This window comes from Salmo trutta, chromosome 13, assembly GCF_901001165.1.
Source record: "Salmo trutta chromosome 13, fSalTru1.1, whole genome shotgun sequence".
Classification (NCBI taxonomy): Eukaryota; Metazoa; Chordata; class Actinopteri; order Salmoniformes; family Salmonidae; genus Salmo; species Salmo trutta.
This window is the reverse complement of record NC_042969.1, coordinates 61,679,696-61,696,275: the sequence shown is the minus strand read 5'-3', so window position 1 is coordinate 61,696,275 and position 16,580 is coordinate 61,679,696. Positions and strand designations below refer to the sequence as shown.

The 16,580-nt window shown below is 44.3% G+C and overlaps 1 protein-coding gene across 3 annotated transcripts in view; it reads left to right on the top strand.

Moving 5' to 3' along the window:
* Window positions 1-1,023, top strand: part of LOC115206252 (periostin-like) — a 31,419-nt gene extending 30,396 nt beyond the window's left edge. For all 3 annotated transcript variants that reach the window (XM_029772997.1, XM_029772995.1, XM_029772996.1), the window contains exons 21-23: window positions 248-334; window positions 572-610; window positions 807-1,023. In XM_029772997.1, the coding sequence (XP_029628857.1) occupies window positions 248-334; window positions 572-610; window positions 807-850 (170 nt within the window). In that variant the 3' untranslated portion in view covers window positions 851-1,023. The remainder of the gene's footprint in view (window positions 1-247; window positions 335-571; window positions 611-806) is intronic.
* The last annotated feature ends 15,557 nt before the right edge of the window (window positions 1,024-16,580 follow it).

The window sequence follows — 16,580 nt, the reverse complement described above, 5'->3', positions numbered from 1 at the left end:
ATAATGCAATGTTTAATTGAAAATCACATATATGCATGTCACTGGGTAGACATGTGACAGGTTCTGTTAGAATCTGGGTTGAGAGACTGACAAACAGGATTCAAACTAACTGTTACATTTCCACCTTGTGATATTTGGCATAGTCGGCAGAATTAGTCAATTGTCCAACATAATTGCTTGTTTCGTTAGAATACATAATAATCCCATCTGTGACATATACAGTAACATCCCTGTCTCCGTCCTGTAGGTGCTGACTTCTCCCGTATCACCACCATCGAGGGAAACCCCTCAATGCTCGACATGGACTCTGAAAAAATCACCAAGTTCATCCAAGGTAAGAGACACATCTAAACCCTACTCATCCTCACTGGGTTCTGTAAGGATCTGTAGTGATTCAGATATGGTTTCTGTTGTGACTGGAGTTTGGATTCTGTAGGGTTCTATTGTGACAGAGGTTTGGTTCTGTAGGGTTCTATAATGACTATGGTTTAGGTTCTTTAAGGTTCTGTAGTGACCAACATTTGGGTCTATAAGGTTCTATAATGACTGAGGTATAAATTTGTCTTTACAGAGGGAAGCCCGAGACGAGTAACTGGCAGGAAAATTCCAGGTAATACATAATTCCTTGATAACATAACATAATGTTTGACCGTGTTGGGGGATTCAAATGATGGGTAATGTCATCCTATGAGGAGCTGTAATTGCGACCATAGAAATAGAATGACCACCTATCATTTAACATTGACTTGAACTTTATTTCTATTATTTTGAGTGTATGAGGATCTTTCTGTTGTCTCTGTTCCTAGCTGGTGCCAGGAGGAGAGTCAGACCAGAGGAACAAAGAGCATAAACATGGACAGACCAGGTGACTGAAGATGCACCGGCAACCAGAGAGGAACAACAGAGATAATGTCAATGAATGGTCTCTCATAAAAGCTCTACACTCCAAAGGATGCAGTGTGTAGACATACAGAACTTGAACTTAGTGAGACCAGTAAAGCCATTTGCTAAACAAAACAAAAATCATTGATGCATGTATCTAAAGATAACTAAAAGCCATCAATATATGTAAATAAGGTACGCATATTTGTGGGTTTTCGGTGTATATTAGAGATGAAAGATTAGAAGCTAGCCAGGGGTAGTAAAATTATCTTTGAAACCAATCTATTGGAAGCCTTGATCATTGGTTGAGGTGATACAACAGGATTTTTAGGAAGATTTTGTAATTTACCTCTGCATGATATCGAGTTTGTGGTGCTCACATAAAAATTAAAATAATAAAAAATAAAATGTGATTGCTGTTTTCTGACTGTAACTTAATTTCTGCAAATGTTTATATTTTTCTACCAGATGTAATTTCAGCTCTGATCTGAATTTCACAGTAGTGTGTTTGCTCTCTTTTTCTGTCTGACTGTCTGTTATTCTACCTAGCTAACCATTCAGATATTGAGCATGTCTTTGCTTTTAGAAGTTTCAAATGTGCAACACTCTGACAAACTTAACTTTTCACATATTCTCAATAGCTTTTTTTACTGCAGTTTTCAAACCTTTTTTAATAAAGTATATTCTTGGATATGAAGTGCATAATACGCCAGGATAAAGTAATCCTTCTACTCCCCCCCCCCCCCCCCTCCCGCCCCCCAAAAAAGATATAGATGTATAGTGGTTGTTCCACTGGATATCATAAGGTGAATGCACCAGTTTGTAAGCCGCTCTGGATAAGAGTGTCTGCTAAATGACGTAAATGTAAATGAGAAAAACTTGTTGAAAAACTTGTTAGTAGTTCATCGATATAAGGAATTCAATTCAAGTTAGATTTTAGAATCACATTTACCCAATTTGAGGAGAAGATGTATGATAGCAATCTAATTTGTGCACGTGTCTACTGGCTCCCTGCCAACTTAATGAATTCAATGTTTTTGTATAACGCTAGTTGTTTGGGGAGGGGGTCTGTTTTTAAGATCTCCTAAAATCTATAAAAGAGTCTGACAATGCTACAAATGTCAATCTGTGTCCTTTTAAATGTGTCAGTTGTTACGCTTTAACCTAGCTCCATCTAAAGAGAAACTCCTAAAGTGAGAATTAAGTCAAATCTAAAGTAAATGTCAAAGGTCAGAGTGCGAATTATACCATGATTGTCGGGGTCTCAATTTTTTGGGGCACTTGACCTCCTATGTGTGCACGCGCTTGCATGACATTTCTTATGGGCCTAATTGTAAAGACATGTAATTTATTTTTTATTACCTTTTAATTTGTCATGAACACAACCAGTCGTGATGATTTTATCTTATTGTCAAACAAATCACCGTGCACTGTTTGGATGCTGTAATGTTTTTGGAGTGGACAAACATGCACAGGTAGACTACCTTAAGCGATTTGTTTGACTATAAGATTAAAACATCATGACTGGTTGTGTTCATGCCCAAATTAAAATGTAATAAATAAAAAATACTGTTAAATTACATATTTACTCTTAAGTCCATTAAAAAATGCCATGCATAGGAGGTCCAGTCAAAAAAAATCCCAGAATGTCAGACTTTTTCCACACCATTTGATGAATGGAAATAGACATGGTTACTAAACACCAAAAAATGTAATGACATTCAGCGATTGTCTATACTCTTCTAGACTAAATCAATTGATGTATCTTGCTGACTGACAAAAGGACCTTTTTTGTAGAAAAAAAGTTGGGCAACTAAAAAGGGCCTGAGATAGGGGACTATTGTAATGTATACGCTGGGAGTCAGAGAGCAAGTGCAGGTGGTGAGTTTAATAATAAATGGAACATCGAACAATATAACAAACACGAGTAGTGTATAGACATGAAACACAAACAATATTGACTGGGGACTGCCAAATATAGGGGAGGAAATGGAGTCCAGGTGTGCCTGATGATGACGTGCAGGTGCATGTAATAATTCATGCCAGTTGTGCGTAATGATGGATCCCAGGACCAGTGATTAGTATACCGGCGACGTCGAAAACCCCGAGGACGAGGAGCGGGCCGGTCCGGGTGGCAAATGTGGAAATCACAGATGATGTTGGGATCCAGAATGTGCTCCACTGGAACCCAACATTGCTACTCTGGGCCATACCCCTCCCAGTCCATCAGGTACATGCGCTGACCCCCACGACTTCGGGAGTCCAGTAGAGATCTGACGGCTTAGGCCGGACCCCCTCGATGTCCGGGGGGTTGGAGGCGTGTTGTGGGGGACAGCATCGACCTGAGAAGGGAGACCTGAAAAGAAGGTGAGTAACAGTAGTCACTGGGAAGCTGTAACCAATACGTCACCTTGTTGACCCTCTTGTGAACCTTGAACGGCCCCACAAACCGGGAACTCAGCTTTTTGCAGGGCAGGCGGAGTGGGAGGTTCCTGGTAGAAAGCCAGACACAATTCCCAGGGTGGTACACAGGGGTCTCACTGCGGTGGCGGTCTGCCTGCTCCTTTTGACAGTGGATGGTGCGCTGGAGTCTCACGTGAGAGTCGCTCCACACTTCTTCTGCACGCCTGAACCACTCATCAACCGCAGGAGCTTCGGTCTGGCTCGGGTTCCACGGAGCCAGGGCCGGTTGGAAATCCAGAACACACTGGAAGGGGATCAACCCAGTGGAGGAGTGATGAAGCGAGTTCTGGGCGTACTCCGCCCATGGAAGGAATCAAGCCCACTCTCCCCGCAGGTCTTGACAGTGACTCCTCAGGAACCTCCCCACCTCCTGGTTCATCCTCTCCACCTGCCCGTTGGACTGGAGGCCTATACCTGGAAATGAGGCTGACCGTGACACCGAGCTTCTCCATAAAGGCTCTCCATACCCATGATGTGAATTGGGGGCCACTGTCGGAGACAACGTCCTCTGGAAGGCCATAATGCTGGAAGACCTGCTGGAATAGTGCCTCAGCCACCTAGAGAGCAGCAGGGAGACCAGAAAGAGAGATTAAAACGAAAGGATTTTGAAAATCTATCCACAACCACCAAAATGGTTGTGAAACTAGCAGAGGAGGGGTGATCAGTAACAAAGTCAATGTATAGGTGGGACCAGGGATGCTGAGGCACGGGAAGGGGAAAGAGTTTCCCTGCTGGAGCGTTCCAGGAGGATTTGGTTTGGGCATATATGGAACAGGAGTTGACTTAGCGAGTGACATCCTGTGCCACGGTGGGCCACCAGTACTTCTCAGAGATGGATTGGGTTGTGTGAGAAATAGCTAGTTAGAGGGTGCAGGCTCCCTCTCCAGAGCCTGACAAATGTCCACATCAACGTCCCAGACCACAGAAGCTACGACTCGGGAGGATGGGATTATAGGTGCATGCTGGACAGGACCATCACCCGAATCGTAGAGACGGGACAGGGCATTGGCCTTGGTGTTTTTTTAACCTGGATAATAGGTCAGCGTGAACTCAAACCTTGTGAAGAAAAGGGCCCACCTTGCTTGGCGCGGATTCAGCCTCCTCGCTGTCAGTATGTACTCCATGTTCCGATAGTCAGCGAGGATGACGAATGGTTCCTTGGCACCCTCCAGCCAGTGTCTCCACTCCTCTAATTCCAACTTCACCGCCAGGAGCTCTTGATCACCGACATCTTAATTCTTCTCTGCAGGGGACAGTTTCTTAGAGTAATATGCACACTGATACAAGTTCTTTGGATTACCCTGTCGTTGAGACAGAACTGCCCCCCCCCCCCCGCCCACCTCTGAAGCGTCCACCTCCACCTCCAGCATCCGCGTCCACCTCCACCTCCACCTCCACCTCCACCAGGATATCGTGGGATTTGGGTGTTTGAGCAATGGGGCGGAGGTGAAATGTCCCTTGAGTACACGGAAGGCCCCAGCTGCTGGGCTCCATACTAACCTACGGGGACCACCCTTGAGAGAGGTGAGAGGGGCGGCGACGGAGCTGAAGTTCCTGATGAAACGGCGGTAGAAGTTGGCAAACCACAAAAACCATTGTAACCCCTTTAGGGTGATTGGGACTGGCCATGACCTAACCGCATCTACCTTCTTGTCGTCTATCCTCACTCCCTGCGGGCTAATTTGGTAGCCTAAGAAGGAGACGGCCTTCTGATGAAATTGACACTTCTCAGCCTTGACAAACAGGTGGTTAGCCAGGAAGCGTTCCAGGATTGCTCGAACGTGAGTGATGTGATCCTCCAGGGTAGCCGAGTAGACCAGGATGTCATCGATATACATGACCACCTGGCATCCGAGCGTGTCCCTGAACACCTCGTTAACGAATGCCTGGAATACTGACGGAGCATTGGCTAAACCAAACGGCATCACCAAGTGCTCGTAGTTACCAGACATTGTGCTAAAAGCCGTCTTCCATTCATCCCCTTCCCGGATGCGGATGAGATTGTATGCACTCCGCAGGTCCAGTTTGGTAAAGAAATGGGCCCTGCGGAGCTGTTTTATGGCTGCTGGCACCAACGGGAGAGGGTAACGGTACTTTGTGGTGATTTTATTGAGTCTTCTAATCAATACATGGACGCAACCCTCCATCCCTCCTGCCGATGCAGGAGAAGTGGACGTGCGGATGAAACCTTGTTGGAGCGCCTCTTGGATGTAATCCTCCATGGCCTGGGTCTCGGCCACCGACAGAGGGTAGATTCATCTGCGCAGACCCTACCAGCAGGTCAATGGCACAGTCCCAGGGGCGATGAGGAGGAAGACAGGTGGCGCAGGTCTTGAAGAAAACCTCCTGCAGGTCCTGGTATACCTCCGGGATGTTGGGCTGAAGGGCAACTATAGGACTCTCAACCGACATGGAACCACAGGGGATGGGGAAGCAGGTCCTCCGTTATTCGTGTGACCAGTCTGTGATTCTCATCCTCAACCATAAGATGGTTTGGTGTTATGGCGTTGAAGCCTAGAAAGGCTGAGGATGATCTTGGGAACTGGTGATGAAGGGTATGTTCTCCTGATGAATGGATTCTACGGTGAGGGTGAGGGGTTGGGTGATGTGTGTGGTGGTTCCGGATCCTAATGGCCGACTATCGAGGAGTTGAACTGGGAAAGGAGAAGAGAGCGGGTATGAGATGATGTTAAGAGAGGAGGCAAGGGTCTGGTCAATAAAGTTCCCCTTGGCACCGGAATCCACTAACGCTGTAGAAACAGTACATGAGGGACAGTCAACTAGTGTAATGGACACCAAAAAGAGTTTAGCAGAAAGTGTTGAAGATGGAATACTCACTCCTACCCCAGGAGGTGGAAAAACACGTGACCGTCCCTCTGCTCTTGTGAATCCCGGATTGGGAAGTGCCGGACACCGCTGGAGCCCTCCTTGACCACAATACAGACAGAGCCTCAGCTGTCACTATCTGTGTCGCTCCGCCACGGGGAGGTGTGTGACCCCTACCTCCATGGGTTCAGGCTTTGAGCCAGAGTGTTCACTGAGGGAGAGAAGCGATGAGAATACCGACACTCCCGAAGTAGGTTATCCAGACAGATGGCCATCGCAATGAGTGCGTCCAAGGAGAGATTGTCATCTTGACAGGCCAATTCCGTCTGGACCTCCTTACGCAGACCTCTTCTGAATAGCGTACGAAGCACCGGCTCATTCCATCCACTGGATGCTGCTATTGTCCAGCAGGTGAACGTGTACTTGGCAACCGTCTGGTCCCCCTGTCGTAATTAAGTAAGTTCTCACCTCCCTCTCTGCCCTCTGGGGGATGATCGATGCACTTGAACAGAGCCATGAACCCCTCATATGAATCTAGTTCTTCTCCTCGCTCCCAGACGGCCGTGGCCCATTCCAACGCCCGCCCAGTCAGCAGAGAATTAACTGTGGCAACCTTGGACCTCTCGGTGGTGGGGGCTCCTATCTGGTGTGTAAAGTAGAGGGAGCACTGAAGTAGGAAGCCACGGCATTTAGATGGGGTACCATCATATTTATCCGGGAGGGACAAACGGGCATTCTGACCACATCGGGTTGCTGAATGGGCTGTTGTGCTGGCTCACTGGGTCGGCTGGTTGTAGAGTATCCTCCGCTAGTTGACGGCTACGCCTTCCGGGTATGTTCGAGACGTTGCACACTGCGAAGAACCTCTTCCATAGCTGTCCCCAGTTGTACCAGCTGGTCATGATGTTGATGCAGAAGGTATCCCTGTTCGTTGACTGTCTGGGAGACATTCTGTGTTCCTGCTGCTTCCATTGTTTGAGTCAGTATTCTGTAACGTATACACTGGGAGTCGGGAAAGCAAGTGCAGGTGGTGAGTTTAATAATAAACAGAATATCGAACAATATAACAAACATGAGTAGCGTATAGACATGAAACACATAAACAATACTGACTGGGGAAAGAACCTAAGGGAGTGCCAGACATAAGGGAGGTAATATATGAGGTAATGGAGTCCAGGTGTGCCTAATGATGTGCAGGTGCGCGTAATGATTAATGCCAGGTGTGCATATAATGATGGATCCCAGGACCGGTGGTTAGTATACCGGCGATGTCGAACGCCGGAGGGGAGGAAGGGGAGTAGACGGGACGGGACGGGACGGGACGGGACGGGACGGGACGGGAGCTAGTTTAATTTGGAAGAAACTTTATTTTCATATTTACCTACGTAGCAGTACAAATTGCATTTTAAACAAACAGGAGAATCGTTAAATTAACATTATTTAGAGACCCCCCAAAATGTTGACTTTGTTGCATTTAGGAGGACTCATGACTCATTCAGCCGCCCACCCCCTAATTTGCACTCTGCTGAATGTTCCAATTCTCTGGATGGGAAGTATCTCCATATGTTCTTAGCTTAACAAAACCAAAATGTTGGGAATCGCTACAGTGAGAAGAAATCTGTATTCCAAATGGCACAATATTCCCTACATAGTGCACTACTTTTGACCAAGGCCCAAATGGCTCTGGTCAAAAGTAGTGCACTATGTAGGGAGTAGGGTTCAATTTGGGATGCACAAAAGATTATCCGATGACGTACATGTTAAAATACAGTGTTACACATGACAGCTAGACACACAGGGCCAGAGCTTTAGCTAGTGAAGTCCATTCAGGAGTTAAAATACTATGATACAACATTAGTTTGATGTTATTACACTATACAAACACATATGATGGTATGATGGGGGTTTAAGGTGGTGGTATTATAAGACAATGATGTGAAACGTATGGTTTAGAGCAGGGGTAATTAAATCCAAGCCTGGAGGTCCAGATTACTGCGGGTTTTCTATTCCACATGATAATTAATTGCACTCACCTGCTGTCCCAGTTCTAAATCAGTCCTTGATTAGAGGTGAAGGATGACAATCAGAAGTAGTACTGGCCTCGAGGTCCAGAATTAAATTTACCTTGTGAGTGTTTGAAGGGTCATAGTGTACTTGCTATATGATTGGTACGTCAACTATCTGCTTCCATCCAGACTATAACCACAACCATCTGATCCCAGAAAAGGAGATACATTGATCTGGCAGAAATATAGATCAGATCAGGAGGTTCTTATATTCTTATCTGGCTGCAGTGATAGTGTACAACCCCATAAACCAGTGTTTATGGCTGTTAAGTTCAACAGTCACACCAATAGTTCATTTTACTGGATCCTATACTCTTTTATAAAAAGGGGTTCGAAAAGGGTTCTTCGTCTGTACCCACAAGTCCTAGATAAAGTGTTTTTTTCTACGAGTCTAATGCAATTACATATTCCATATCACACCCCCTGTCATTCTCATTGAAAGCAAGTCTAAGAAACGGTAGAGCTGTTCTATGTGCACTATTTCTATGCTTCCCAGTCTTAAGTTTAGTTTCTGCATCTTTTACTTTCGGTTTTGTACACCAGCTTCAAAGAGCTGATAAGACAATATTTTTGGTTATGGAAAATATATTTTAGAACAGTTTAGATGGTACAATTATTCTCTACACAATGCATAAACTGAATTTTCGCAACCAGGAAATGGCTGAGCGATTTCTGCATAGCGCATCTTTGAAAAAAGAAAATTCTGTTTACAGTGGTTGCTTTCCAACTGTAATCTGTTTTTCTTTGTGCTGGTTCTCATTTTGAATTATGATCTTTAAACCCATACCAAGGAAAACGATGCAGCACCTCATTTCCAACTGCAGAAAATAAGCACATCCATCTTAGAGACTGTTCAACTGTCAGTGAAGAAGGTAAGTCTGGGCCTGCTTTTGCATACTGGGGCTGAAAAGATACCATTTATATTTAAAGTTATGCTGTAGGACAGTGTGACTCACAGAGACTGGTATGGGAAGCACAGCCGAGAGCTGCCCAGTGACACGAGCCTAACAGACGAGCTAAACTACTTCAAATCTCGCTTCAAGGCAAATGACACTGAAACATGCATAAGAGCACCAGCTGTTCCGGACGACTGTGTGATCACGCTCTCCGCAGCCGATGTGAGTAAGACCTTTAAACAGGTCAACATTCACAAGGATGCAGGGCCCAGACGGATTAACAGGGTGTGTACTGCAAGCTTGCGCTGACCAACTTGTAAGTGTCTTCACTGACATTTTCAACCTCTCCCTGTCCGAGGCTGTAATACCAACATGTTTTAAGCAGACCCCCGTAGTCCCTGAGCCCAAGAACACTAAGGTAACCTGCCTAAATGACTACCGACACGTAGCACTCACGTGTGTAGCCATGAAGTGCTTTGAAAGGCTGGTCATGGCTCACATCAGCACTATTATCCCAGAAACCCTAGGCCCACTCCAATTTGCATACTGCCCTAACAGATCCACAGATGATGCAATCTCTATTGCAGTACAAATTGCCATTTCACAACTATGTGAGAATGCTATTAATTGACTACAGCTCAGCGGTCAACACCATAGTGCCCTCAAAGCTCATCAATAAGCTAAGGACCCTGGGACTAAACACCTCCCTCTGCAACTGGATCCTGGACTTCCTGACGGGCCGCCCCCAGGTGGTAAGGGTAGGTAACAACACATCTGCCATGCTGATCCTCAACACAGGGGCCCCTCAGGGGTGCGTGCTCAGTCCCCTCCTGTATTCTCTGTTTACTCATGACTGAACGGCCAGGCACAACTCTAACACCATCATTAAGTTTGCCGATGACACAACAATGGTAGGCCTGATCACCGACAATGACGAGACAGCCTATAGGGAGGAGCCGTGTGATGCCAGGACAACAACCTCTCCCTCAACGTGAACAAGACAAAGGAGATGATTGTGGACTACAGAAAAAGAAGGACAGAGCACGCCCCCATTCTCATCGACGGAGCTGTAGTGGAGCAGATTGAGAGCTTCGAGTTCCTTGGTGTCCACATCACCATCAAACTAACATGGTTCAAGCACACCAAGACAGTCATGAAGAGGGCACGACAACACCTATTCCCCCTCAGGAGACTGAAAAGATTTGGCATGGGTCCTCAGATCCTCAAAAGGTTCTACAGCAGCACCATCGAGAGCATCCTAACTGGTTGCATCACTGACTGGTATGGCAACTGCTTGGCCTCCGACCGCAAGGCACTACAGAGGGTAGTGCGTATGGCCCAGTACATCATTGGGGCCAAGCTTCCTGCCATCCAGGACCTCTATACCAGGCTGTATCAGAGGAAAGCCCTAAAAATGGTCAAAGACTCCAGCCACCCAAGTCATAGACTGTTCTCTCTGCTACCGCATGGCAAGCAATACCGGAGCGCCAAGTCTAGGTCCAAGAGGCTTCTAAACAGCTTCTACCCCCAAGCCATGAGACTCTTGCGCCCCCCCCCCTTTCAGGCTGCTGCTACTCTCTGTTATTATCTATGCATAGTCACTTTAATAACTCTTCCTACACGTACATATTACCTTAATTACCTTGACTAACTGGTGCCCCCCCCCCTGTATATAGCCTGACTGCTGCTCTTTAAGTATTTGTTCCATTTCTTTATTTTATTTATTTTTCTTATTCATATTTTTTAAACTGCATTGTTGGTTAGGGGCTTGTAAGTAAGCATTTCAATGTATTGTATTCGGCACATCTGACTAATAACATTTGATTTGATTTGACATTACAGAGACAGGGAAGTCACAATAGGAAGGAGCCCTGACACAATCTCCCATCCAAAAACAAGTGTAAAAACCTGACACAAGACAGACAACCGACCATCTCCTATTCTTTATTCTATTTCTTTTTCATTTGCAGTGCATCAATGAACAACTCGCTTCACTTCTTCAGGTTCGTTTGTTTACTGTACAGCAGTTGTTTATTTCTCAACCTGAAAATAGTTTACTTTAGGTATATTTATCTTTCATTTTTCCTCTGCTCTGCATCAAGGAACAATGCGTTTCTTGTACAGCTTCTTCAGGTTCTCATGTTGACTCTAAGACAGTTATTTTTTTATCAACCTGAAAAGAGTTTCAGTTCAGTTCAAGTTAATTAACAACAGATTGACATGCACACTTGCAGAGGCAAGTTCCGTGATTACATCTCCCTGCAGCTGAGGACTACAGTACCACTGAAGTGTTGTATTATAACCTCAGAGTCAACTGGTCTATATGCCCATACTCGTATGGAACCGTCCTGCAAGAGCTATCATTGGCAGGATCTTTTCCATAATTTCAGTGTCTCAGTCTTTGTTGTCTTAATGGAGACCATCAGCAACTACCACATGTCATAATATGTACTGCAGTAAAGGCCTTTTTCCGTTGTATTACAGTATTTCTTATTCCACTGACAGGACTATTCCCCTCTTTCCCCCATCCCTCTCCACTGTAAACCCTGTTTGCCTCCATTCCATTTATTCCATTTATGTCAATACAATGAGCCTGTCCTCCTATAGCTCCTTCCACCAGCCTCCTCTGATGTAGAACCCTTTCCACATGGAACCCAAAATAGCTTTACCTGGAATCAAAAAGGCTTCTACTGTACTTGGAACCAAAAATGGTTCTTCTAGAGGACTGCCACAGAACTCTGTTGAAACTAAGAGTGTACTGCTATGCCAGACTAGAGTCCTGACACTAGGATCTTTAGATGCACACCCACTGAGACACTGATTGCATCCCAAATTACATTCTATTCCCTATATAGTGCCCTACTTTTGACTAAAGCCTTATGGGTCCTGGTCAAAATGTGTGCACAGCAAAGGGAATAGGATGGCATTTGGGACTCAACCTATGATTCAAATGGTGTAGAGAAAATCAATGAATTTTCCACTATGTTGTTTTCAGCACTTGCATGTTTGAGGCTGTTGCTTATATCAAGAACATACAGTGGGGGGAAAAAGTATTTGATCCCCTGCTGATTTTGTACGTTTTCCCACTTACAAAGAAATGATCAGTCTATAATTGTAATGGTAGGTTTATATGAACAGTGAGAGACAGAATAAAAACAAAAAAATCCAGAAAAACGCATGTCAAAAATGTTATAAAATTATTTCCATTTTAATGAGGGAAATAAGTATTTGACCCCTCTGCAAAACATGACTTAGTACTTGGTGGCAAAACCCTTGTTGGCAATCACAGAGGTCAGACGTTTCTTGTAGTTGGCCACCAGGTTTGCACACATCTCAGGAGGGATTTTGTCCCACTCCTCTTTGCAGATCTTCTCCAAGTCATTAAGGTTTTGAGGCTGACGTTTGGCAACTCGAACCTTCAGCTCCCTCCACAGATTTTCTATGGGATTAAGATCTGGAGACTGGCTAGGCCACTCCAGGACCTTAATGTGCTTCTTCTTGAGCTACTCCTTTGTTGCCTTGGCAGTGTGTTTTGGGTCATTGTCATGCTGGAATACCCATCCACGACCCATTTTCAATGCCCTGGCTGAGGGAAGGAGGTTCTCACCCAAGATTTGACAGTACATGGCCCCGTCAAATTATGCGGTGAAGTTATCCTGTCCCCTTAGCAGAAAAACACCCCCAAAGCATAATGTTTCCACCTCAATGTTTGACGGTGGAGATGGTGTTCTTGGGGTCACAGGCAGCATTCCTCCTCCAAACACGGCGATTTGAGTTGATGCCAAAAAGCTCCATTTTGGTCTCATCTGACCACAACACTTTCACCAGTTGTTCTCCGAATCATTCAGATGTTCATTGTCAAACTTCAGACAGGCATGTATATGTATTCTTGAGCTGGGGGACCTTGCGGGCGCTGCAGGATTTCAGTCCTTCGCGGTGTAGTGTGTTACCAATTGTTTTCTTGGTGACAATGGTCCCAGCTGCCTTGAGATCATTGACAAGATCCTCCCGTGTAGTTCTGGGCTGATTCCTCACCGTTCTCATGATCATTGCAACCCCACGAGGTGAGATCTTGCATGGAGCCCCAGGCGAGGGATATTGACAGTTATTTTGTGTTTCTTCCATTTGCGAATAATCGCACCAAATGTTGTCACCTTCTCACCAAGCTGCTTGGCGATGGTCTTGTAGCCCATTCCAGCCTTGTGTAGGTCTACAATCTTGTTCCTGACATCCTTGGAGAGCTCTTTGGTCTTGGCCATGGTGGAGAGTTTGGAATCTGATTGATTGCTTCTGTGGACATGTGTATTTTTTACAGGTAACAAGCTGTGGTTAGGAGCACTCCCTTTAAGAGTGTGCTCCTAATCTCAGCTCGTTACCTGTATAAAAGACACCTGGGAGCCAGAAATCTTTCTGATTGAGAGGGGGTCAAATACTTATTTCCCTCATTAAAATGCAAATCAATTTATAACATATCTGACATGCATTTTTCTGGATATTTTTGTTGTTATTCTGTCTCTCACTGTTCAAATAAACCTACCATTAAAATTACAGACTGATCCTTTCTTTATCAGTGGGCAAACATACAAAATCGGCAGGGGATCAAATACTTTTCCCCCCCCACTGTACAGTGCCTTCAGAAATTATTCATATCCCTTGACTTATTCCACATTTTCTTGTTACATCCTGAATTCAAAATGGATAAAAAAAACTATTCTCACCCATCTACACACAATACCCCATAATCACAAAGTGAAAATATGTTTTTTTAAATGTTTGCAAATGTCATGAAAATGAAATACAGAAACATCTCATTTAAACAAGTATTCACACCCATTTGCTATGACACTCCAAATTGAGCTCAGGTGCATCCAATTTCTTTTGATTATCCTTGAGATGTCACTACGACTTGATTGGAGTCCACCTGTGGCCAAATCAATTGTTTGGACATGACTTAGAAAGAAACATATCTTTATATAAGATCCCACAGTTAACAGTGCATGTCAGAGCATAAACTATCTAGATGAAAAAAAAACGCACACCTATTTAGGTGAGGTGCTGACTAGCGGAGTAGAAAACTTGAAAATAAAGGAGAGCCGCACACTCTAGGAGCTCAGATGCAAAAATGTAATATCCAACATTTCGACAGCCAATCTGTCTTCATCAGAGTATAATCACAAACACTGGGGGATTACTCGTTTATATAGTGTCAAAAGACACACAGGTGTCTGTAATCATGGCCAAGTGTGGCCTAATATCATTGGTTAATTCTCAAATATAAAAATGGTAATTGTTTGTAAACTTGTGTAGTCTAAAATGAATCTATGATCGTATGCTATCCGTTTGTTTTTTGTATGCTGTTCTTTGTATGCCATTTTTATATTTGAGAATTAACCAATGATATTAGGCCACACTTGGCCATGATTACAGACACCTGTGTGTCTTCTGACACTATATAAACGAGGCATCCCCCAGTGTTTGTGATTATACCCTGATGAAGACAGCTTGGCTGTCGAAACGTTGGATATTACATTTTTGCATCTGAGCTCCTAGAGTGTGCGGCTCTCCTTTATTTTCAAGAGCATAAACTATACCATGAAGTCCAAGGAACTGTCCGTAGATCTCCGAGATAGAATTGTGATAAGGCATATATCTGGGGAAGGGTATGAAACAATGTCTCGAGTGTTTATCATTGGTCTCCATCATTGGTAAATTGAAAAAATATGGAGCTACCCAGACTCTGCCTAGAACTGGCTATCCGCCAAAACTGAGAAACCGGGCAAGAAGGACCTTGGTCAGGGAGGTGACCAAGGACCCAATGACCACTCTGACAGAACTACAGAGTTTATTGGCTGAGATGGGAGAACCCGGCCAGAAGGACAACAGTCTCTACAGCAACAGCACTTCACTAATCTGGGCTTTATGGGGAGTGGCCAGACAGAGGCCACTTGACAGCACGCCTGGACTTTGCAAAAAGGCATGTGAAAGACTCTGAATATTCTGTGGTCTGATGAGACAAAAATGTAATTATTTGGCTTGAATGCAAAGCGCTATGTCTGGAGAAAACCAGGCACAGCTCATCACCCGTATAACATCATCCCTACCGTGAAGCATGGTAGTGGCAGCATCATGCTGTGGGCATGTTTTTCAGTGGCAGGAACTGAGAGACTGGTAAGGATAGAGATAACAATGAGAGAACAAAATCCTTGATGAGAACCTGCTTCAGAGTGTAAACAACCTTTAGACTAGGGGCAAAGATTTACATTCTTACAGGACAATGACCCTAAGTATACAGCCAAAGCAACACTGGAATGTCTTCAGAACAAGAAGTCCTTTAGTGGCCCAGCCAAAGCCCAGACTTGAATCTCTTTAAAAAAATCTGTGGAACGACTTGAATACTTGCTGTTCCCTGCAGCTTCCCAGCTAAGAGAGAGATTGAGAAAATCTGCAAGGAAGAATGGGAGAAAATCCCCAAATCCAGATGTGAAAAGCTGATACAGCTATGCCTAAGACGACTCAAAGCTGTAATTGCCGCCAAAGGTGCTCCTACAAAGTATTGACACAGGGGTGTGAATACTTATGTAAATGTTATATTTCTGTATTTAATTTTCAATAAATTTGCTAAAATATATTTTTTTAATCCATTTTGAATTCAGGCTATAACACAAAAACATTTGAAGAGGTATGAATACTTTCTGAAGGCACTGTAAATATCCTGAAGGTCTGAAGGATTGATGTTGAATGTGTCCTATGAAATTACAGACATGTTTGTGAACAGAATTATGAACTGAGCCTGCTTTATGCAAATCTATTCAAAGCTAGAGGGCATCACTATCAAAAGGGGTGACTGCATGCTGTGGCAAAGGAAAGCTTTGTATCAAATAATTGTAGCTCTTGTCAATCAAAATAAACCTGCACACGATAAATGCAAATAAATGTTTGTTTAACCAATCATGTTGCAGATCGCTAGAGTAACTTGTTCAGACCAGAGTGAATTTGAAGCATGGGACAAGAAGTGGTTACTGCCATGGCTGGAATCCTCTGGGCGACGCTTCCTCTGACACCGTAAGTGTTGTAATGGATAGCTGACATTGGCAGCTCCAGGGAGGGGTTTGCCAGTGTTGAAGCCGTCTCAAGAATAAGCCTAGCACCCCGTTAGCAATTTATTAGTACATACACACATGTACTCCATAGATTGCCAGCATCCCTACTTCACGTGGTGAAAACCCTTTGACTAAAATTCAGCCACTGCTTTCCGAGAAAGACCAGTATTTTGAAATATCAATTCAATAGGCTGCCGTCGGCCTGTTTGAGTCTGCTGTGTGTTCTGTCCATCATTCTATATTATGGTATTAAGATTTATAGAAGTTAAGGACATATTATTATTTTTATTTTTCCTGATGGGAATCGGGGAATTGGGGAGATCTCACCACAAAGAGCCTGACAAAGA